The sequence below is a fragment of the Salmo salar genome, chromosome ssa09 (genome assembly GCF_905237065.1).
Source record: "Salmo salar chromosome ssa09, Ssal_v3.1, whole genome shotgun sequence".
Lineage (NCBI taxonomy): Eukaryota > Metazoa > Chordata > Actinopteri > Salmoniformes > Salmonidae > Salmo > Salmo salar.
This window is the reverse complement of record NC_059450.1, coordinates 81,825,470-81,849,316: the sequence shown is the minus strand read 5'-3', so window position 1 is coordinate 81,849,316 and position 23,847 is coordinate 81,825,470. Positions and strand designations below refer to the sequence as shown.

The following is a 23,847-nucleotide window of genomic DNA, read 5'->3' as shown; positions in this document are numbered from 1 at the left end:
AAATAAATAAAATAAAAAATAAAAATACTTTCAAAATCTTAGCTAGCAGTCATCATCATGAACCAAGTTGACAATCTACTGGCAAATCCTTTTTAATCCTTGTCATATGAAGAGAAATTATGAAGAGAAATTATACATAAAACGTGTCGGTGCTCATAGGTCATTAGACATAAACATTACACAACAAGTTGTAAATCGCAATTCAACAAGGGGTGGTTTGGAAGGAATGAGTGGCTAACTTCAGGGATTGAAAAGCAATCCCTAGCCTGCTATTCAGTGGAGTGGATGTGTGGTCCCAATTCTGGGTTTAAGGGTCTCTTTTTCCAAGTTTAAAATGCTAAACATTCAACATTGGCCATGCTGTCAATCCAGCATGACTTCTGCAGCGCTCAAAACAACTGTTAACTTGGAACTGGGAAATCTGACTTCAGTGAGTTAAAGACAACTGGGAACTCGGGGGGGGGGGGGGGACGGACAAGCTCTGACTGGGAAAATACGCTTAGAACGGTCACCCAACTCGGAATTGTATATCGGGAACTCTGGCCTCTTTCTAGAGATACGACCTGAAGATCACTGATGTCATCATGATTCAACCTTGTTTTTTTTCAGAGTTGTCAGTTGTCTTGAAAGCACCATAAATCCAGAGAATACCAGACTATGATGACAAAGTTTGACAAAATTTGCCCACGAAGGACTGCTGCACCTTCTTCCTGTTCAAGTGAGCACAGCACAACAAGGTGTCCAAAAATGTAGTATGCTGCTGCATAAATTATGTAATATGCCAGGGAGATATGTATACTGTAGCTAAGAAAGTAATACTAAGTGTATGTTGTGCAGTAAACTGTTAGTAACCCATGTGCCTCACCCTAATAATTTGGTCTATTTTCCCTTCTTAATTTCGCCTACTGTTCTGAATTAGTGGTGCACATGTAGCCTATAACCTGTTTTAGAGAAATGTAATCATCGAATATTGTAAGAGCTTTCATTGTCTGCTTAAATGCCCCCTGTTTTTATCCTACGGTTCTGACTTGGTGTACAGGGAGAACACTGTAAGAACGGCCCATGTTCTGAATTCTGTCGCTGTACATTTCAAAAGTGCTGAACAAATAATTATATGTCCTAGCTCACTCATTAATGTCTTAATCAAAATTACGGATTGCCTCTTATCCGCTTGTCGTCCCCTTATGCCATAGTTTGTACATCTCAATTGTCAGTAGAAACCACATTTGTTTAAGTAAGTCAGACATTTCAGCTATGTTTTTTTTAAAGGCAGCAAATTAGGCTGAATGAACTGTTTCGCTGCCAGACAAGGCTCCGCTGATAGCCAAGTGTAGCAGTGGTAAGGTGTTGGGACTGCTGTTTGGGACTCTGCTGTTCAGACAGCTTTATGTAGGCCCTAACAGGTTGTGGGCCTACTCTAACGGTTTGTCACCGTTAGAGTGCAATTAAATGTATTGTTTAGTGTTGTGTTCTTTGCCCACCAAGATTTACATCCTAAAATTGCCACCGCACAAGATATAGTTCCGACACAAATCTAGGGTTGCTACCCAATCCTGCTGGTCGTTCCTTCTATCGGTTCAGTTGCTAGAGATGCGGCCCAGTCTTTAAGTCTTTTTGTTCTGTATCTATGGACGCGACCCAGTAGTTCCTCTATATGTTATATTGCCATACTGGCTGGCAACGTTCTTATCACTTGCTCGCTAGCTAGCCAACTAGAGCTAATTTACAGTCACATCAAATCGTGCAGACTGATTAACAGCAAAGTAGCTGCATTTGCATTTGTTTAAGCTGTTTTCTAGTGACATTTATTTGGATACATCAATACCAATAAGCTAATGAGGCACGATTTCACCTCGCATAGAAAATGTGCTCGCTGTCTGTCTCTCCGACATTTTGCAACATTGTTACAATATTTAAATTCGATCTCCATCTGTCCCATAGTAATGAAAGTGTCGGGATGAGACAGACAGGCAGCCAGCGTTTCCCATCCAGTCGAAATCATGAATCAGCTTGCATAATTTTAATGGATATTTACAAATTAATGTCAATTGAAAAAAGGTCAAACGAAACAATGTGCAGCTAGTTTGCAGTCTTTCCAGCTTCCGTTTGAAGTGATTGTGTTAGTTGTGTTGTTGGCTAGCTCCTCTGGACAACGGTGTCCTTGACAGCAAGGTGTATACAAATCTTTGCTGTTGAAAACTAAATGTTAGTCCCCCAAAAATGTCTAGATGCTTTTTATAGTGGAGATGAAGTTTATAACGTGCCTGGCTAGGCTGATGAGACAATGGATTGCACAGTCAGATGGAACAGAGTAAATAGGTATTTTAAATTAGATTTAGCCCGTAGTAATTTGTGGAATAGAAGCAGGCTGGAATGCGGTTTTAACCAATCATCATTCAGAATTAGACCCACGTGTTGTATAACGTGTTGATCAAGTGTTCCCTTGGACAAATATATGAGAAGAGTACACTCTGCTGGTCATTTTTGATATTGCGGGTTTAGAGTAAAAATGCTTTGTGGATATTAAATACGACACTTGCTCCATATGTTACAGTGGGCTTTAGGGTGTCACTTTAATTTTCCATTGTAGAAATTATTAAGAATATCACAAATTATTAAATAGAAAAATCACATAGGCCTAGGCCCTTACTAAATATTTATTTAACAAAATAAAGAATAGCCTTAACGTGAAGTATTTTTCCTTAGAGTGAGTCTGAGCGCATGGACTTTCATTCTCAAACTGCAGTAGGCTTAGCCCTTTAACAATGCCATTAGCCCCGCCCCTACTCATATTGGGGCCCCTGCCCCTGCTCGCATCGTTCAGTACAGTTACATGTGCGTATCAGTGGACCGTAACGAGCCATCATGTCCAGACTGAGCCTGGCGTGCGCTATCGCCATTCTTGCAGTGCTTTTGTCGGGATCCTGCTTCGCCAGCCGCAAACTTCTGGTGTTCCTCATCGATGGTTTTCGATATGATTACATGGACGATCTGCAAAACTTGCCTGGGTTTAAAGAGATTATGGATAATGGGGTCAAAGTGGATTATATGACCCCCGATTTCCCCAGCCTTTCATACCCCAATTACTACTCACTCATGACAGGTGAGATGATTTTACCTTTGACTGACTGTGCCTCAAAGTTACAGCTGTGAAAAAATATAGATTAGGCTACAAAACGTTGACCATGATTGATCACCAAATAAGATTAAGAACATTTATTTGTTATCTTGGACATACAGTGTGAATAAATAAGTTCACAGGTGCAATCCATTTGAACCTTTTATTGCTTGCCTGAACAAATAGGAAATAGTGACAGTGGAGTTTAAACTTTCATGTTTATGTACAAAGTTGTAAAGTAGCCTTTGTACTCTGTGGTAACACTGAAATACCAAGAAATTGGTCAATCATGCTCACCAATATTGTTACAGAATGACACATTGGTAATGAATGATTTTCTAACTTACGTTGACAAATGAGCAACCCAACAATTACTTAAAGGAAACTGTACACCATGGAATGGAACGCAGATAACATTTCATAAGTAGGCCATACTCTAAAATCCTTGTGTAGACATTGCTAGTAGCTTAATTCAGTGATGGATGTATAATACATCCATTGATGGACAGGAGCCTGGCACATCAGTCCTTGTCCTCAAGCAGTAGGACTCAGCCTCATCAGTAACAGAGCCCCACGCCCCTCTCCCTCCTGGCAACCACACTGTCTCTATTGTGCCATTTACGTATGTTATGAGTGAAAACAAGGGACAACCAGAGCCATGTATCTAGAGAGTTGGGCCAATGAGGTTTCTGCATTATGGTGCATTCACATGACACGACAACGTTCTATGGCAGCCATGTTAGCGCCCCATTAACATTACATGGGGAATATTTAAAACATTTACATCATTTAGCAGACGCTCTTATCCAGAGCGACTTACAAATTGGTGCATTCACCTTATGATATCCAGTGGAACAACCACTTTACAATAGTACATCTATAAAACAATGCTATGTCACGGAATGTCTAGAATTAGAACAATATTCAAAATTCTAAAAGTTGGTCTCTCTTTAAATATATAGCTCAGCTACAATACTCATTTACAACATTAACAATGTCTACATTGTATTTCTGATCAATTTGTTATTTTAAGGGACAAAAAAATGTGCTTTTCTTTAAAAAACAAGGACATTTCTAAGTGACCCTAAACTTTTGAACGGTAGTGTATGTATCGTATGGTTGTTGTTACTGTATTAATGAAACTGACGGATTGTGTTCTGTGGCAAACCGTAAACGTTGCTTTGGGTTAGTTAAACTTGAACTAGTTGTCCCCAGAGCTACAGTTGAAGTCGTAAGTTTACATACACCTTAGTCAAATACAGTTAAACTCAGTTTTTCACAATTCCTGACATTTAATCCTAGTAAAAATTCGCACATGCTTTTTCAGGTCTGCCCACACATTTTCTATAGGTTTGAGGTCAGGGCTTTGTGATGGCCACTCCAATACCTTGACTTTGTCCTTAAGCCATTTTGCCACAACTTTGGAAGTATGCTTGGGGTCATTGTCCGTTTGGAAGTCCCATTTGCGACCAAGCTTTAACTTCCTGACTGATATCTTGAGATGTTGCTTCAATATATCCACATAATTTTCCTTTCCTCATGATGCTTTCTATTTTGTGAAGTGCACCAGTCCCTCCTGCAGCAAAGCACCCCCACAACATGATGCTGCCACCCCTGTTCTTCACGATTGGGATGGTGTTCTTCGGCTTGCAAGCCTCCCCCTTTTTCCTCCAAACATAACGATGGTCATTATGGCTAAACAGTTCAGTTTTTGTTTCATCAGACCAGAGGACATTTCTCCAAAAAGCACAATCTATGTCCCCATGTGCAGTTGCAAACCGTCATCTGGCTTTTTTTAATGCCGATTTTTGGAGCAGTGGCTTCTTCCTTGCTGAGCGGCCTTTCAGGTTATGTCGATATAGGACTCGTTTTACTGTGGATATAGATATTTTTGTACCTGTTTCCTCCAGCATCTTCACATGGTCCTTTGCTGTTGTTCTGGGATTGATTTGCACTTTTCGCACCAAAGTACGTTAATCTCTAGGAGACAGAACACGTCTCCTTCCTGAGCGGCCGCGTGGTCCCATGGTGTTTATACTTACATACTATTGTTTGTACAGATGAACATGGTACCTTCAGGCGTTTGGAAATTGCTCCCAAGGAAGAACCAGACTTGTGAAGTTCTACAATTGTTTTTCTGAGGTCTTGGCTGATTTATTTGGATTTTCCCATGATGTCAAGCAGAGGCACTGAGTTTGAAAATAGGCCTTGAAATACATCCACAGGTACACCTCCAATTGACTCAAATGATGTCAATTAGCCTATCAGAAGCTTCTAAAGCCATGACATCATTTTCTGGAATTTTCTGAGCTGTTTAAAGGCACAGTCAACTTAGTGTATGTAAACTTCTGACCCACTGGAATTGTGATAGTGAAATAATCTGTCTGTAAACAATTGTTGGAAAAATTACTTGTGTCATGCACAAAGTAGATGTCCTAACCGACTTGCCAAAACTATAGTTTGTTAACAAGAAATTTGTGGAGTGGTTGAACAACGACTTTTAATGACTCCAACCTATGTGTATGTAAACTTCCGACTTCAACTGTATACATTTAAAGAGAGAGGCCAACTTTTAGAATTTTGAATATTGTTCTAATTCTAGACATTCCGTGACAGCATTGTTTTAAATATTCCCCATGTAATGTTAATGGGGCGCTAACATGGCTGCCATAGAACGTTGTCGTGTCATGTGAATGCACCATAATGTAGAAACCTCATTGGCCCAACGCTCTAGATACATGGCTCTGGTTGTCCCTTGTTTTCACTCATAACATACGTAAATGGCACAATAGAGACAGTGTGGTTGCCAGGAGGGAGAGGGGCGTTTCCAGTTACAATACTCATTTACAACATTAACGACGTCTACACTGTATTTCTGATCAATTTTATGTTATTTTAATAGATAAAAAATGAGCTTTTCTTTAAAAAACAAGGACATTTCTAAGTGACCCCAAACTTTTGAATGGTAGTGTACTTAACAACACACTGCTTTACACCTAATCAGTTCTCTCATATACCTAACAACACACACTGCTTTACACCTGAACAGTTCTCTCATATACCTAACAACACACACTGCTTTACACCTGAACAGTTCTCTCATATACCTAACACACACTGCTTTACACCTGAACAGTTCTCTCATATACCTAACACACACTGCTTTACACCTGAACAGTTCTCTCATATACCTAACACACACTGCTTTACACCTGAACAGTTCTCTCATATACCTAACAACACACACTGCTTTACACCTGAACAGTTCTCTCATATACCTAACAACACACACTGCTTTACACCTGAACAGTTCTCTCATATACCTAACACGCACTGCTTTACACCTGAACAGTTCTCTCATATACCTAACAACACATACTGCTTTACACCTGAACCGTTCTCTCAGCCAAATACTGGACCTCTTCAGAGTCCTGGCAGTGAACGACACCATCAATGACAGTGTAGTAGTGACATAACAAGAGATGTAGGTAGTACTTCAGTGATAACAGCCCTGGGCTGTATGGCTCCTCAGTCAGCGGCTGTAGGCTATCTCCACTCCAGGCTGAACCCCTGGCAGAGAGAGAGCAGAGGGAAGAGCAGTAAAGCCCCAAAGACAACAGATTCTGTCAAATCCCTCCCAATCACCGGATCACTTTGTGGATGATTTGCTGATGTAAGTTGTTTTGGTAGAGCACATTCCCCTCAACAAAGCCATGGCTCAGGCAACGACCATCATTTTGTGTACGGGCTGACAAAGGCCAATCTGATACAGGGCACTCCAGTCACCCCGAGCATCTGACACAGGGCCCTCCAGTCACCCCGGGCATCAGACACAGGGCCTTCCAGTTACCCCGGGCATCTGACACAGGGCCCTCCAGTCACCCCGGGCATCTGACACAGGGCCCTCCAGTCACCCCGGGCATCAGACACAGGGCCCTCCAGTCACCCCGGGCATCTGACACAGGGCCCTCCAGTCACCCCGGGCATCTGACACAGGGCCCTCCAGTCACCCCGGGCATCTGACACAGGGCCCTCCAGTCACCCCGGGCATCTGACACAGGGCCCTCCAGTCACCCCGGGCATCTGAAACAGGGCCCTCCAGTCACCCCGGGTATCTGACACAGGGCCCTCCAGTCACCCCGGGCATCTGACACAGGGCCCTCCAGTCACCCCGGGCATATGACACAGGGCCCTCCAGTCACCCCGGGCATCTGACACAGGGCCCTCCAGTCACCCCGGGCATCTGACACAGGGCCCTCCAGTCACCCCGGAAATTGCGTACTACGTCACATGTGCAGATATGTGTGCCACGTCATTGCTCTCTTTCTCTCGCTCTGCTGTGTGTGCATCTTGCTAGCTGTCACTCAAATGGCGAGGAACCAGTGGTGGTGCGTGGGTAAAATCACTGGGGTAGCCAAGCCAGGAAAAAATGCCATATTACAACCTTTGTGTTGTCACAATTGCTTAGTTTGCTCTATAACCTGTTAGTTCATATGCCTTGACACCGTGATATATAGGCCTAAGGCCGAGACAAGAAGACAGTGGCAGAATAAATTCAACCACACCTTTGTTTCATCACAAAAACGTAGAGCAACATCTGTCTACAAAGCATATTACATTTAACAAACAGTTACATGACCTACAGTATTGTCAAGCAAGGTAATGATTCCAACATTTTCGGACTACTTAACAACTATTGATTTGGAAACACAGAGAGTTACAGCAAGTCACAAAGAAAACAGGAGCTGCCTCCACTATTCCAGCACCATTTCAACATCAACATTTCAACATCATCTAATCTCCTATGATGGTTTCTGTGAGTGTGCCTTCGTGGGCGTGTGCGGGCATGCAAGTAGAAAAAACATGTTGACTCACCCTACTTGTAGAGAAACGCGAAATCCATCCGCCTCTCTTTCATGTTGCCGAAACGTACCATGACTCAAACATTCCACATTCGTTTTTGTTGTCCTAGGCTACCTGGCTAAAATGCTTGCTCCCTAGCCTAATTTCTATTCATGGGCAACAATGCACCGGGCCAGCTAGTTAACATTAGCCTTCTACATCTAGCTACATACTGAACTTCCATCCTCTCAGGCTAGGGGCACTACAATGTATGAATTCATGGTTGGATCGCCATTGTGATCCTTGACTAGTAGCCTACATAGGGATTTGGACTTGTGGTTTTACTTAATTCTATCTCCATCCATGGTTAATTTAGGAAAGGGCCAATTTAGCTAGCTAGCCACTGGAGGACAACGACACAAGGAGATGCAACAATAAAGAATGTTTGTCAATGACATTTGGCTTTTGATGTGATTGGTGAGAAGCCAAATCCTATCTGGCTTCCTTTGACACTTTTTTTGGGTGCGCTAGGACCAATCACAGTTGAGCTCACTCAGTTTAGCTCAACACTGATTGGCTATTATTTAAAAAATATACAAATTTAAAGGGAGTCCAAATGCTTGCTGGCTTCCCTTGCATTCAATGCTACGGGCAGCATTAATGTCATACTCTTTTTGACCAGACAGCATCAGGTAGATGGGCTATACATATTGAGACCGAGTGGCGCTGTTTCACTTGCTCGGATTCTTTCTCCGGTGAGATACATTCAGCCTCTTGCAAATTGAAGGAAAAGTATGAAACACAGAGAGATGAAAGATACACTAAAACACATTTTGTATTTAGTTCTTGGTTCATGTTTTGGGGACGCTCGGTATCCATGAATACACGCCACTGGTTGGAACTCAAATTACTAGGAGGCTGGTCCACCTGGGGGGAAATGGCGATGGACAGCTTCCAGTAATTAGTCGCTTTCAACCTAGGGATTTCATGCCTAATTGAGGTTAGACAGTAATTCTGCTCATAGATTATGCATGTACGAACTACACATTGACACATCCAGTCCAAAGCGGATGTGTCAATGTGTAGTTCGTACATGCATAGTCTATTTCCCCTGAAACGCTACAGTAAATAACTTTAATAATGGAAAAATATGTTCCTTCTAGCATCTATGTACAGTAAATAAGTAGCCTTATAAAGGTCCTGTACTGGCCCCCTTCACCCTCTGTGCTATTTCAACTGAACCTCAGATGTCCATAGAGACTATTGCAGGCGGCTAACAAAACACAGCTGCAGTTTTTATTGTTTTTCTCAGAGGAAAAACTCTAGGCCGAGCTGTGACGCTGAGCTACCAAAAGGATTCAGAGCATTTATTTGAGTCGTTTCTGAATGTCGTAACTCTGCTAACCAACTGTGGCTCCAAAATACCAGCTACATTCCTGGCGTCACTTTAATAAGGAACCACATAGTTGCAGGAGCGCCTCTACAAACAGCAGTGACAGTACTGAACGGTTGTTCAAATAAAAGATGTGGCCTTGCTCAACGTGTTGTCGTGTATGAGTTGTGACTGTAGTTGTGTTAGTACTGTGACTGTAGTTGTGTTAGTACTGTGACTGTAGTTGTGTTAGTGCTGTGACTGTAGTTGTGTTAGTGCTGTGACTGTAGTTGTGTTAGTGTTGTGACTGTGTTAGTGCTGTGACTGTAGTAGTGACTGTAGTTGTATTAGTGCTGTGACTGTAGTTGTATTAGTGCTGTGACTGTAGTTGTATTAGTGCTGTGACTGTAGTTGTTAGTGCGGTGACTGTAGTTGTGTTAGTGCTGTGACTGTAGTTGTGTTAGTGCTGTGACTGTAGTTGTGTTAGTGCTGTGACTGTAGTTGTGTTAGTACTGTGACTGTAGTTGTATTAGTACTGTGACTGTAGTTGTGTTAGTGTTGTGACTGTAGTTGTGTTAGTACTGTGACTGTAGTTGTATTAGTGCTGTGACTGTAGTTGTGTTAGTGCTGTGACTGTAGTTGTTAGTGCGGTGACTGTAGTTGTGTTAGTGCTGTGACTGTAGTTGTTAGTGCTGTGACTGTAGTTGTTAGTGCGGTGACTGTAGTTGTGTTAGTGCTGTGACTGTAGTTGTGTTAGTACTGTGACTGTAGTTGTGTTAGTGCTGTGACTGTAGTTGTGTTAGTGCTGTGACTGTAGTTGTGTTAGTGTTGTGACTGTGTTAGTGCTGTGACTGTAGTAGTGACTGTAGTTGTATTAGTGCTGTGACTGTAGTTGTATTAGTGCTGTGACTGTAGTTGTTAGTGCGGTGACTGTAGTTGTGTTAGTGCTGTGACTGTAGTTGTATTAGTGCTGTGACTGTAGTTGTTAGTGCGGTGACTGTAGTTGTGTTAGTGCTGTGACTGTAGTTGTGTTAGTGCTGTGACTGTAGTTGTGTTAGTGCTGTGACTGTAGTTGTGTTAGTGCTGTGACTGTAGTTGTGTTAGTGCTGTGACTGTAGTTGTGTTAGTACTGTGACTGTAGTTGTATTAGAACTGTGACTGTAGTTGTGTTAGTGTTGTGACTGTAGTTGTGTTAGTGTTGTGACTGTGTTAGTGCTGTGACTGTAGTAGTGCTGTGACTGTAGTAGTGTTAGTGTTGTGACTGTAGTTGTGACTGTAGTTGTGTTAGTGTTGTGACTGTGTTAGTGCTGTGACTGTAGTAGTGCTGTGACTGTAGTAGTGTTAGTGTTGTGACTGTAGTTGTGACTGTAGTTGTGTTAGTGCTGTGACTGTAGTTGTGTTAGTGCTGTGACTGTAGTTGTGTTAGTGCTGTGACTGTAGTTGTATTAGTGCTGTGACTGTAGTTGTGTTAGTGCTGTGACTGTAGTTGTGTTAGTGCTGTGACTGTAGTTGTATTAGTGCTGTGACTGTAGTTGTGTTAGTGCTGTGACTGTAGTTGTGTTAGTGCTGTGACTGTAGTTGTGTTAGTGCTGTGACTGTAGTTGTGTTAGTGCTGTGACTGTAGTTGTGTTAGTGCTGTGACTGTAGTTGTGTTAGTGCTGTGACTGTAGCTGTGTTAGTGCTGTGACTGTAGTTGTGTTAGTGTTGTGACTGTAGTTGTATTAGTGCTGTGACTGTAGTTGTGTTAGTGCTGTGACTGTAGTTGTGTTAGTGCTGTGACTGTAGTAGTGTTAGTGCTGTGACTGTAGTTGTATTAGTGCTGTGACTGTAGTTGTGTTAGTGCTGTGACTGTAGTTGTGTTAGTGCTGTGACTGTAGTTGTGTTAGTGCTGTGACTGTAGTTGTGTTAGTGCTGTGACTGTAGTTGTGTTAGTGTTGTGACTGTAGTTGTGTTAGTGTTGTGACTGTAGTTGTGTTAGTGCTGTGACTGTAGTTGTATTAGTGCTGTGACTGTAGTTGTATTAGTGCTGTGCCTGTAGTTGTGTTAGTACTGTGACTGTAGTTGTGTTTTATGTTAGTTGTTCTGTTTGTGTTGTGAGTTGTGATACCGGATAGTGTGAGCCAGCTAGGGGAAGGGAGAAGGAGACACTGCCTGTGTGTGTGGATGATCTTGAGTCTGTGTGTGTTTTGTAAGGGTGGGGGAGAAAGCACTCGCTCACTGTTTCAATTGAACTGAACTCGGCAGTAAACCAACTTTAACGAATGAAGACATCAGAGATAATCATTTGTTGTTTTATTGCATCATATCAGTCCTAGGCAAGGTCTGTTTCAGCCAGTTAACCTACACTCTTAGAAAAAAAGGTGCTACTAGAACCTTAAATGGTTCTTCTGCTGTCCGCATAGGAGAACCCTTTGAAGAACCATTTTTGGTTGCAGGTAGAATCCTTTTGGGTTCCAGGTAGAACCCTTTCTACAGAGGGTGTTACATGAATCCCAAAAGGGTTTTACATGAATCCCAAAAGGGTTTTACATTAACCCCAAAAGGGTTTTACATTAACCCCAAAAGGGTTTTACATTAACCCCAAAAGGGTTTTACATTAACCCCAAAAGGGTTTTTACATGAATCCCAAAAGGGTTTTACCTGGAACCAAAAAGGGTTCTTCTATGGGGACAACCGAATAACCATTTTGGAACCATTTTTTCTAAGAGTGTAGGCTCTGTGACCAAAAAGCATCCGGCTGACTGCCGTTACACAATACATCATATTTAGTGAATGCTGGCTGTGTTTAAAGCACTGGGGGGTTAGCTGGCAAACATAACATGACCCAATATCCCTTAACAAATACAGAACAGTTCAATTGCAGGTCAACGGGTTGTTTAATGAAAATAACTAAAGTATTCAGTATTCATGTCCGGGATCATGATACCAACTTAGTTAACATCTAAATGATGGTTTAGAACTGATACACATCTGTAGACAACAGTTTTCAGTCACAGGAACCCTTTTGGACCGAGCTGGATAAAAATAAGTAGCTGGGCCAGAAATACTCAAATGTCCTTATAAAGCTGGCACACATCAAACTCACTACTCTCCCTTGAGTCTTTGTCCATAAAAAGTCTTATCTATGTCCATATCTAACTTCTGAAATAAAAAAGCAATTTCCGGGTTTTCAGGCCGGTACTGTGAAGTGCACCAAATGACAGGGAATTACATGTGGGATCAGGGCTCTCTCAAGGAATTCCTAATCGGCATCAACCCAGACAGTCGGCTGCCAATGTGGTGGGACGGGTCTGAGCCCATCTGGGTAACCATGCAGAAACTCGGGAAGAAAGTCTTCATGTACTATTGGCCCGGTAAGGACAATTCTGGCACATTTCAGAATGATCAGAGCTTTGGAGAGAAAGACAATAAGGCCCCCAGTGGTATTACATTGTTTTGGATATAATTATAGTTAATCAAGTATTTCAAATGTTTTGTCTACCAGTCATATAAAGAACACAGGATTCAGATGCTGTACATTCTGGAATCAAATGAAATGCTTTCCATTGATGTTCATTCCAATTGGATCATTAAGATGAACTCAAGCGTGAACATTCTAGAAGTACAGTGAGCAGTGATGTGACACCTGTTATCTACTGTCACGTTATCAGGTTGTGAGGTGGAGATTCTGGGTGTGAGACCTTCGTTCTGTGAGGAATACGTCTACAATCCCACAGAGAGAAATCTGACAGATTCTATTGAAAGAGCTCTCGATGGTTTACGGTAAGAAATTGAGGTATTTTGGCATCAGCCAGGTTTGGAATGTAGTGCCATTCTGTTGTGTTATAACATCAAGCATGTGTTTACTTCATCAGTAGTGGCAGAGCAGACATGGCTGCTGTGTACTATGAGAAGATTGACGTAGAGGGGCATCACTATGGCCCCATGTCTTCTCAGGTGAAGAATGCTGTTCAGAGGCTGGACAACGCCTTCCAGGTGCTAAACCAAAACATTAAGGTTAGGCCCTATATTGTTTTCCAAACATTGAAAAGAGACTAAAAATGAACAACTCAATCCAGCAGAAAATGTTTCCATTCTACAATGATTTGTACAAAGTAACAGACACAGCCTACTGATTGTGGTCAGAATGTTGAGCGGAACATTGTGACCAGATGGCCTTGGTCGAAAGTAGTGCACTATATAGGGAATAGGGAGCCATTTGGGACATGGACTTTGATCTGAACAGGTCACCACCACCTTGCTGTATTTCAGGATAAGAACCTGCGTGACGAGCTGAACGTCATCATGTTCTCCGACCATGGGATGACAGAGATCAAGTGGATGGAGAAAGTCATTGAGCTTGTGACGTACATAAACATGTCTGACGTTGTCAAGATGATGGACCGGGGGCCTGTCGTCAGTCTGTGGCCAAAACAAGCTAAATATGAGGAGGTACATTGATTTCCATTTCTGTCATACATACAGGCCAATTGTCTTTCAACCCAGCCAAGACACTGAAAAAAACATGCGACCTTGATTTCTCCTCTCTACCATTGTAAACAGAAACAAACATGTCATGTTGGCACATTTAGTCACTTGTATACTCTTCCCTGTCAAAAAACAAACATTTCCAAAAACGTTTGCACCGTAACAATGTATATGAAAGGCCTCAGTCAAGCCAGCCATAACTTCTGTATCCAAATTTACAGGCAAAGGTTCCATATGTCATTACCATGGGGTTACTTACTGCGCTGTACAGTGGTATGCAATTTGCAGCTACACCTCTCCCTGAGCAAAACAGGGAGAAAAACATGAACAGAATGTATAGTGAATCTGAGTTGTGTTGATGGCAGGTCTACAGAGCACTGAGCAGTGTACGGAATATGAATGTCTACAGGAGGAATCAGGTCCCTGATCGCTTCCATTACAAGGGGGGGAAGTTTGTCTCCAGTCTGACCCTGGTGGCTGACCCTGGCTGGTTCATAACAGAGGTAAGGCTTTGACACATCACATCACAGTGATGATATACCTAGTTTACATTCCAAATGGCACCCTATTCCCTATATAGTGCACTACTTTTGACTATAGCTCTATGGACCCTGGTCAAAAGTAGTGCACTATATAGGGAATAGAGTGCCATTTGGGACAATTCCTTAGCGTGCTATTATGTACAGCAAATGAGCAACACTGGAACAAGTAGGCTAACCTTCATTCCACTGTCTTTTAACCCATTACGTACTGACATGGCTGCCTCTGTTTTCAGAGCAAGTCCAAACTGCCTTTCTGGCAGAACAGCAGTTCACCAGAGCCGCAGGGATGGCAGCATGGTTGGCACGGCTACGACAACGAGTTTGTGGACATGAGGGGCTTCTTCTTAGCACAGGGACCAGGTAACAACTGTCTCACCAGTAGGCCTTTATAGTCATAGAATTATACTGAACAAAAATAGAAATGCAACATGCAACAATTTCAAAGATATTACTGAGTTGCATAGAAGGCAATCAGTCAATTGAAATAAATTCATTAGGCCCTAATCTTCCTCAGACGATCCCACAGGTGAAGAAGACCGATGTGGAGGTCCTGGGCTGGTGTGGTTACACGTGGTCTGTGGTTGTGAGGCTGGTTGGATGTACTGCCAAATTCTCTAAAACGACGTCTTATGGTCGAGAAATTAACATTACATTTTCTGGCAACAGTTCTGTTGGACATTCCTGCAGTCACAGCAAAACTTGAGACATTTGAGGCATTGTGTTGTGTGACAAAACTGCACATTTTATAGTGGCCTTTTATTGTTCCCAGCGTAAGGTGCATCTGTATAATGATCATACTGTTTAATCAGCTTCTTGATATGCCACACCTGTCAGGTGGATGGATTATCTTGGCAAAGGAGAAATTCTCACTAACAAGGATGTAAACAAATGTGTGCAGAAAATGTTAGAGAAGTAAGCTTTTTGTGCATAGGAACATTTCTGGGATCTTTTATTTCACCTCATGAAACATGGGACCAACACTACATGTTGCGTTTATATTTTTGTTCTGTGTGTGTGTGTATATATATATATATATATATATATATACACACATATATGATCCCTGTGTACTGTATATAGTAAACACAGTGCCTGTGTACTACATCATCGCTCTCATAAGTAGTGATCATTAACATGATCTGAGCTGTACTGCCTATAACTTTATTGAACTTTAATATTCCAATCAGGGTTGTTATGACTCTTATCATTACCATGATTCAAACACCTCAAATAACACTGATGTACTTTGGAAGTGACCCAGAAAATCATTTCTACTCTGCTGTACTGTCTTTGCCATGATATAATACATCCACAGGTATAATAATCAACAAATTGTCTTCTTACCTCCAGATTTTAAGAGGAATGTGCGTGCAGCCCCTATCAGAGCAGTGGATGTGTATAACCTGATGTGTAGGACTCTGGGGATTCTGCCTCTGCCCAACAACGGTTCCTGGTCCCGGGTGGAGTACCTTCTCAGTGGCTCTGTGGGCCTGGCCTGGCCTAGTCCTCTCCGGGCTCTGGGTCTACTGGCCCTGGTGTTGTCTCTGCAGGCTTAGAACCAGAGATTCACTAGAGTGGGTGATGTCATACACCCACATAGCTCTATAATGCTCTGATAATGGCAGGCAGAGTCATGGAGATCCTATTAAATGATTATTTTGTGTTTTCATTCCTAATTCTACGGGCAGAGCCATGTAGTTGAGTCCTAGATATTTTGTTACATAGCATTGTTTAAATATTCCCCATGTAATGTTAATGGGGAGCTAACATGGCTGCAATAGAACGTTGTGGTGTCATGTAAATGCAGAAATCTCAATGGCCCAACTCTATAAATACATGGTTCTAATGGCAGAAATCTACCCTATCATGGCACCTGAGCCAACACAGGTTTCCAAACCATTTCCTATTCTCAACATGACAGTGCAAAGTACAAAACACATTGATTACACAGGTTTGATATTTAAATATGGGTTGACCAGTGCCTTCAGTTTATATAATATAACCAAAAACTATCTTTGCAAACCAAAACATTTTATAAGTAATCTGGACCAACCTTAGTTCACAATCATCTCTATGGTGATTTGCTGCTGCTAACATGAGCGCCGTAAATTCCTTACAGCATCAATGTCCTCTTCATCATTGTATCTGTGAAGGAGGGTTGGATGAAAGAATGACGTCTTTTTTATAATTGTTTGAATATGAGTTTTAGAAGAACTCTGCATTGTAATGAAGTAAACGTAGTTTTGTACTTATTGTCACCTTTGTTTTTTTGCCGCAAATCTTCAGACTTCCATGGAAAAGCTCTGTGGTGTTTCTACTAATTAGATTGATCAATAAAACCTTGAAAAAAATCTGATTTTTGTCTCCTGGACTGTACAATATACTGTCTAAGGCTGTTGTAAGTGGTCATTTTGAAGTAGCAAGTTGACTTTGACAAGGTAAAAGAGAAGACTTCCAGAAGCCAGTCAAAGTAAATGTTCTAATACTTTGGGGTTCAAGTCGTCATGTGAAAATGCAGAAGGCCTGGTAAAAAGCCAAGGCCAATAACATGGGGGTAGGGCATGGCTTTAAAAGGCATGGCTCAAAGGTCTCAACATTATATAGTCATTCTGAATTGCCTAGACATGAATCATTACAGACGTTGGTTGATATGAAACAGACAACTTTCAATTGAACAATGAGAATGGTGAGACATCTGCTACTTTGGGTACACAGAGTGAAATTCAGCAGCCTAGCAAGTTCAAGATTGGATTGTCAGTTTGAGGCCTAGAATTCTGATACGGAGAAAAACGTGTAGAACTTTACTTCAGAACTTCTTAAGTTATGTGTAAGCAATTAAGCAGGCTAATCATATTACGATTAAGCCAAAATATGTTAGGATGTGGTTGATTTTGGTCGGCCCTCACACTGTTATCACTGGGTTATGTTACAATCTCTGAGCACTAATTCAATTATTCACTCTCTACTCTTAGTAAACCCAAGATGTAGTGATTATATCATTTCCAAGCTCCAGAGATGTATTTTCCTGGCAGCGTAACAAAATACTGGAGGGACTTCACTCAACTTGGAATGACACAAAACAATGATAGACAAAATGCTATTAATGAAAATAAAAAAAACATAATTTGGAAGTTGTCAGAACCTGTCCAAAAGCAATAAAAGTGACCGAATGAAATCCAATGACCTACACGGGCCAAAGGTCATGCAGGAGTTTACACTACATTACCAAAAGTATGTGGACACCTGTTCGTCCAACATCTCATTCCAAAATCATGGGCATTAATATGGAGTTGGTTCCCCCTTTGCTGCTATAACAGCCTCCACTCTTCTGGGAAGGCTTTCTACTAGATGTTGGAACATTACTGTAGGGACTTGCTTCCATTCAGCCACAAGAGCATTAGTGAGGTCAGGCACTGATGTTGGGCGATTAGGCCTGGCTCGCAGTCGGCATTCCAATTCATCCCAAAGGTTTTCGATGGAGTTGAGGTCAGGGCTCTGTGCAGGCCAGTCAAGTTCTTCCACACCGATCTCGACAAACCATTTCTGTATGGACTTCACTTTGTGCACGGGGTATTGTCATGCTGAAACAGGAAATGGCCTTCCCCGAACTGTTGCCACAAAGTTGGAAGCACAGAATCATCTAGAATGTCATTGTATGCTGTAGCGTTAAGATTTCACTTCACTAGAACTAAGGGGCCTAGCTTGAACCACGAAAAACAGCCCCAGACCATTATTCCTCCTCTACCAAACTTTACAGTTGGTACTATGCATTGGGGCTGGTAGCGTTCTCCTGGCATCCGCCAAACACTGTCGGACTGCCAGATGGTGAAGCGTGACTTATCACTCCAGAGAACGTGTTTCCACTGCTCAAGAGTCCAATGGCGGCGAGCTTTCCACCACTCCAGCCGACACTTGGTATTGCACATGGTGATCTTAGGCTTGTGTGCGGCTGCTCGGCCATGGAAACCCATGTCATAAAGCTCCCGACGAACAGTTCTTGTGCTGACACTGCTTCCAGAGGCAGTTTGGAACTCGGTAGTGAGTGTTGCAACCGAAGACAGACGATTTTTACGTGCTTCAGCATTCGCTGGTCCCGTTCTGTGAGCTTGTGTGGCCTACACTTCACGGCTGAGCCGTTGTCGCTCCTAGACGTTTCCACATCTCAATAACAGCACTTACAGTTGACCGGGGCAGGTCTAGCAGGGCAGAAATGTTAATTACTGACTTGTTGGGAAGGTGGCATTCTATGACGGTGCCACGTTGAGAGTCACTGAGCTCTTCAGTAAGAACATTCTACTGCGGTGTGCTCAATTTTATACACCGGTCAGCAACGGGGTGCGGCTGAAATAGCCGAATCCACTATTTTGAAGGGGTGTCCACATACTTTTGTATATATAGTGTACCTGTCATATGAATTAGTTAGGAACCCATATGTGGAGTGAATGGAGGTTGCTGAGAAGAACTAGTTTGCTTGTTGTAGCCAAATACTGAGGCTAGAACTCCATCTAGTGGAGATAGATTGCAGCTCAGATGTGGGTTGGAGGCGCTTTAGCGTCATCTACCGGCGAAAACAAGTTATCAAGCCTCTTAGAGTAGCAGTGCTGATCTCGGATCAGGTCCCCCTGGCCCATATCATCTTGTTCATTGTGATCTAAAAGGCAAAACTGATCCCGAATCAGCAGCCCTACTCCCGAGACACTTGATACATACAGCCTCTGGTCTTCCATTAAATAAAGACATTCAAGACATATAACCAAACATGTTATTTTATTATCTTAAAAAGTAACAATCCCCAAAGGTTATATCACACACACTAGAACAACAGTAAACACCATGACTACACAAAAAGGGACTTAGATATTATAGACATAAAAAATCCCTCTTATTGTTGACATTATTTGACTAAGCATGACAGACCAAGATCATCTACAGTATGACATACCGTCACAATTAGAAACAACGTTATTGAACTCCATTATAAATCCGCAATGTTAAGGGAAGACATTTCATGGACTGTCAGAATTTCATATGAAATATTTTCAATATAAACAGAACATCCTTCTTGGATGGCTTTTACAGCAACCAGAGAACAGGCATTTATTTCAGTGCAAACATGACAATACAAGGCAGTCTTGGCTGCAATTCTCCCTTTTGATTTCAGAGGGAATTGATGATGTTGATCATTATTTGAAAAGAGCTCACAAAAACTGAAAATGTACCTTTTCAATGCGTTGTCATTGGACTGGAACTGTACCACCAAAGTGACAAGGTTGACACCACTCCCTCATAGGCTCATCATCACACTGTATGAGACATGGATACTGATGGTACACAGTGCTGAGAAGACGGTGATGTACCCTACGGGAATGCTGTGCTATAAGAGGTCACCTTTGACCTTTGATATCCTTAACATCATTAAATAGAGGAGAGGAGAACCCCCCCCCCCTTCTAATCAAACTGCACAGAAATGATTAAATTTCTGTTGGGGGAAGTGAGAGAGTCAAAAAGTGAGAATTGCGTGAGAAGACCTCTAATAAACTCAGAGACAGAGGGGCTAAATAGTCAAGTAGCGCATACAGGTGAGCTCTGCTGTCTTTAGAATGACAATAGGAGAGTCAGTCCAGCACTTTGACATGGTCTTTGTGTGTGAGTCATTTCTAGGGCTTTTACATTGACATTCACAGGATACAGGCTGATGACAGTGATTTGTAAGAGGAGAGCCACTATACTGTTGTGGAGGTAGTTGTATTACAGAGAATCTGACAACATAGGGTTAATATGACAACAACTCAGAGGGCTGGGGAGAGAGGACCTTATCTGCCTCTATGAAGAGAGAGGACTGACCTTATCTGCCTCTATAAAGAGAGAGGACTGACCTTATCTGCCTCTAAGAAGAGAGGACTGACCTTATCTGCCTCTATGAAGAGAGAGGACTGACCTTATCTGCCTCTATGAAGAGAGAGGACTGACCTTATCTGCCTCTATGAAGAGAGAGGACTGACCTTATCTGCCTCTATGAAGAGAGAGGACTGACCTTATCTGCCTCTATGAAGAGAGAGGACTGACCTTATCTGCCTCTATGAAGAGAGAGGACTGACCTTATCTGCCTCTATGAAGAGAGAGGACTGACCTTATCTGCCTCTATGAAGAGAGAGGACTGACCTTATCTGCCTCTATAAAGAGAGAGGACTGACCTTATCTGCCTCTATAAAGAGAGAGGACTGACCTTATCTGCCTCTATGAAGAGAGAGGACTGACCTTATCTGCCTCTATGAAGAGAGAGGACTGACCTTATCTGCCTCTATGAAGAGAGAGGACTGACCTTATCTGCCTCTATAAAGAGAGAGGACTGACCTTATCTGCCTCTATAAAGAGAGAGGACTGACCTTATCTGCCTCTATGAAGGGGATGGTTTTCGACATTGTCCATATTCAAAAGTCCCTTGTTGTTAATTTGAACATCGAATGCATTCAACAGGAAAATACCACAGGTAATAGCACCAGGAATAGTGTGACATGTTTGATCCAATAAAAAGAAAAGTTTGGTTTTTCCGTTGTTGGCCATGACTGCCGTGTAGTACTGCTTAGAAACTCAATCCCTGTCGGGCATTGAGGCCTTTCCTTAATCTGTATTTACAATGTACCAAAATGTGCTGAGAGACCTGATTCTATGTAAACATTAGCTCTAAGAGCCCAGTTCAAACACTTGGATTTTGTTATCTAGACTACAGCAGCATCAGGGCTGGCTTCAGTACCATGGTACAGAGGGGTTGGATGGACTGGACATGTTGCACTCCTAACATCACTAAGGATAACATGTCACTTGAACTCTACGTAAGACTGTCATAGCATTACAAACCATAATGACAGCTGCTTATGTCACTTGACACAGTCATGACACAAACCATTACTCAGGTATGCTAATTGTCTAGATGTATGGCCAGACAATTAACAAGCCTAAACCACGGTTTCTGTTAGGACAGCTGTAAATCAGTCGTCATGAGCTGACATAACGGTTTATTACATGTTATAATATCATGACAGTATTATGTAGGCCTTATGGCAGAGGGGTCAGGTAAAGTCTAGCTAGCAGGGCTGCGTATGCATCGCATTGTGTCAGAGCCTCATGTGAGCCAGCAGAGGGGGCTAAAGAGTATGTTTAAAAAGCTCAACAGCCACACATAGCCAACAAATGGTAGGAGTGTAATTACGCGTGACCTGAGATTATAAAATTATACATTTGACACCAAAATAAATGACAGAATGTCAACTGGCAGTTCAAAGTCAAATCAGTCACATGAAATAAATGAAAACTGCTCAGTAAAAACAAAAAAGGACCTATAGAATGACGTTGTTGTTTTTCTTCCAAGGTTTAGATTGGGATTGAAAAAGATCAATGCTTTTAAATATTTTTATAAATGTAATCTTGTGAGAAGAAGTGGTGTTACAATGTAGTAGTGAGTATCACAAATTCAAATATTACCCAACAGAAGATGAGGAAAACTAATCCAAAACCATTGAATGACAGATTGACAATGTAATACCAGTCGCTGAACGGGCTGGTGTGGTGTATGTTGTGTCAGCCAGTCTGGATACTATAACAGTCCCAGTGAGGTGGAGGAGCTGTACTCATCCAAACCCAACACCTCCCTCTTCATCTGATCTCCCTCTCCTGCCACTGTCACACACTGGTGATGGAGGCCAAACAGTTTGAGGGTTTCTGGAGTTTCTCGGGTTGGGTGGTAGGCGGCGGCTCTGGAATGGTCCGGAAGGTGAAAGGTGGACCGTTGCCCGTGGCGATTCCCAGATGTCCGGGACTCAGAGCCAGGTTCTGCCGTCTGTTGCTCTCCACGATGCTGGAGGTGTTTGAGGCCAGACTCTCTCGTGTGCTGAGCCAGGAAGAAGAGGAGAGGAAGGGAAAGAACAAAAAGAGAACAATAGAATGGTGAAGAGAATGAGGAGAAAGAAGGAGAGAGGTCCGAACACAGAAGCATGTTATGCTGCCTTCCCTTGTTTGTGTGGAATAGTGTGAGAGCAGAAAGTATCTGATTGATTATTGACACGTGGTCTATAAAGGTTTCCAGCTATAGGCAGCACGGATTGAGGTTAGGGAGTTCCCTTCAAGTAAATCAAAACTTGATATCCTCTCCATGTTAACCAGTAACTGCTGTAACCACTGTCCTGAAGGGGGGGGGATACAAAAGGTGAGAAGAAAAGATGGGTATAGCAAGAAGAACGAATGAGAGAAGAGTCATAAGATCGATAACCTCTGGCAGATATAGACACTTATAAAGTGTGGTTCTTATTCATGGTTTGTCTGATGTTCTCTGTAATGGAATTGTTCGTAACATTACATTACTGATCATATTTAGGGTATTAATATCTGTATGACTATATAGTTGTTTGGAATGGTATCTTACTGATTTAAAGAGTAACAGCATGTCAAAAACGTCTGATCATGCCTGTTTCTATCTTTCCACCGCCAGCTAGACCAGGTCACCCATGAAAGGTGGATGTGGTTCTCCTCACTGGCTCCATCTGCAGGCCAAGACTACGGGAGAGGGGTGGAGCTGAGCTGCCTGGGAGGGAGGGGCCAAAAGACCCAGTCCTGTACATACGTGGACCAATGCCCTTTCAGTCACACAGGAGATTAGTGACATCTGTCCTGAAGAGCTCCACATGATCACTGGTGTGATCCCAACCCAACAGAGTGGAAAACCACATCACACTTCTTATCACTGTTCTCCACAGGAAAATAAAATCACAAGGTCGTTAGAGGCTGTGAAATAGGCAACCGAATCTACAAGGAAGGGCCACCACTCCAACTCCAAGCCATTTCAAATCTGCAGCGGTCACTGTTTCCAGTTCCACAATCACTTCCATAAAAGGTTGCCCATCTTGTTTGAATAAGCTGGCTGAGAAGGCAGGTCAGTCTGCCGAGGAGCATTATCTAGAGACAGCCAAACGTCTGCTGAATACAGAGACATTATTTTCCATTACTGGCCACGGGGGAGAGCGGGAGGCCGTGGCTGGAAACACGGTAGGGGCTGAGGGGAGGGGAGGGGGAGGGGAGGGAGGGGAGGGGAGGGGAGGGGAGGGGGAGGGGAGGGGAGGGAGGGAGGGGAGGGGAGGGGAGGGAGGGAGGGAGGGAGGGAGGGAGGGGAGGGGAAACTCAGCCAGAAAACAAATGAGCCGATGGTCCCAGAGGTTCTGAACTGCAAACCTACGCGTGATACAAACCAATCAAAGACGAGCGGCGCTAGCGAGGGCATCCATCTTGTTTAGAGGCTGGAGCATGTGGTCGGGGTTAGACACAGGAAGACATGTGACCCTAATGAAGCATCACACACTCCCACTATGCCAGAGGGGCCTGGGTGAAAAGGATTTAGCAAAAACAGGCAGTGTTGTAATGCACAAAAGCTTTTGGGGGGTTGCTATCTGTATAATGTAAGACCACAGTTTAATAGTCTTTAAAAACACCCAGAATACAATTCTTCACACAATTTG

General features: G+C 42.7%; 2 protein-coding genes across 5 annotated transcripts in view; one reads left to right on the top strand and one right to left on the bottom strand.

The window, feature by feature from the left end:
• The first annotated feature begins 2,799 nt into the window (after positions 1-2,799).
• Positions 2,800-16,697, top strand: enpp6 (ectonucleotide pyrophosphatase/phosphodiesterase 6). Its single transcript, XM_014212780.2, has 8 exons — positions 2,800-3,103; positions 12,506-12,685; positions 12,983-13,094; positions 13,187-13,328; positions 13,584-13,763; positions 14,165-14,302; positions 14,575-14,701; positions 15,692-16,697. Exons 1-8 carry the CDS (start codon positions 2,866-2,868, stop codon positions 15,895-15,897), a joined length of 1,323 nt encoding a protein of 440 aa, XP_014068255.1. The 5' UTR covers positions 2,800-2,865; the 3' UTR covers positions 15,898-16,697.
• A 2,394-nt stretch (positions 16,698-19,091) lies between these two features.
• Positions 19,092-23,847, bottom strand: part of LOC106612013 (storkhead-box protein 2) — a 94,300-nt gene continuing 89,544 nt past the window's right edge. For 3 of the 4 annotated variants that reach the window (XM_014212777.2, XM_014212778.2, XM_014212779.2), the window contains exon 4: positions 19,092-22,229. In XM_014212777.2, the coding sequence (XP_014068252.1) occupies positions 22,022-22,229 (208 nt within the window). In that variant the 3' untranslated portion in view covers positions 19,092-22,021. The remainder of the gene's footprint in view (positions 22,230-23,847) is intronic. The other variant, XR_006771065.1, reaches the window with a different exon arrangement.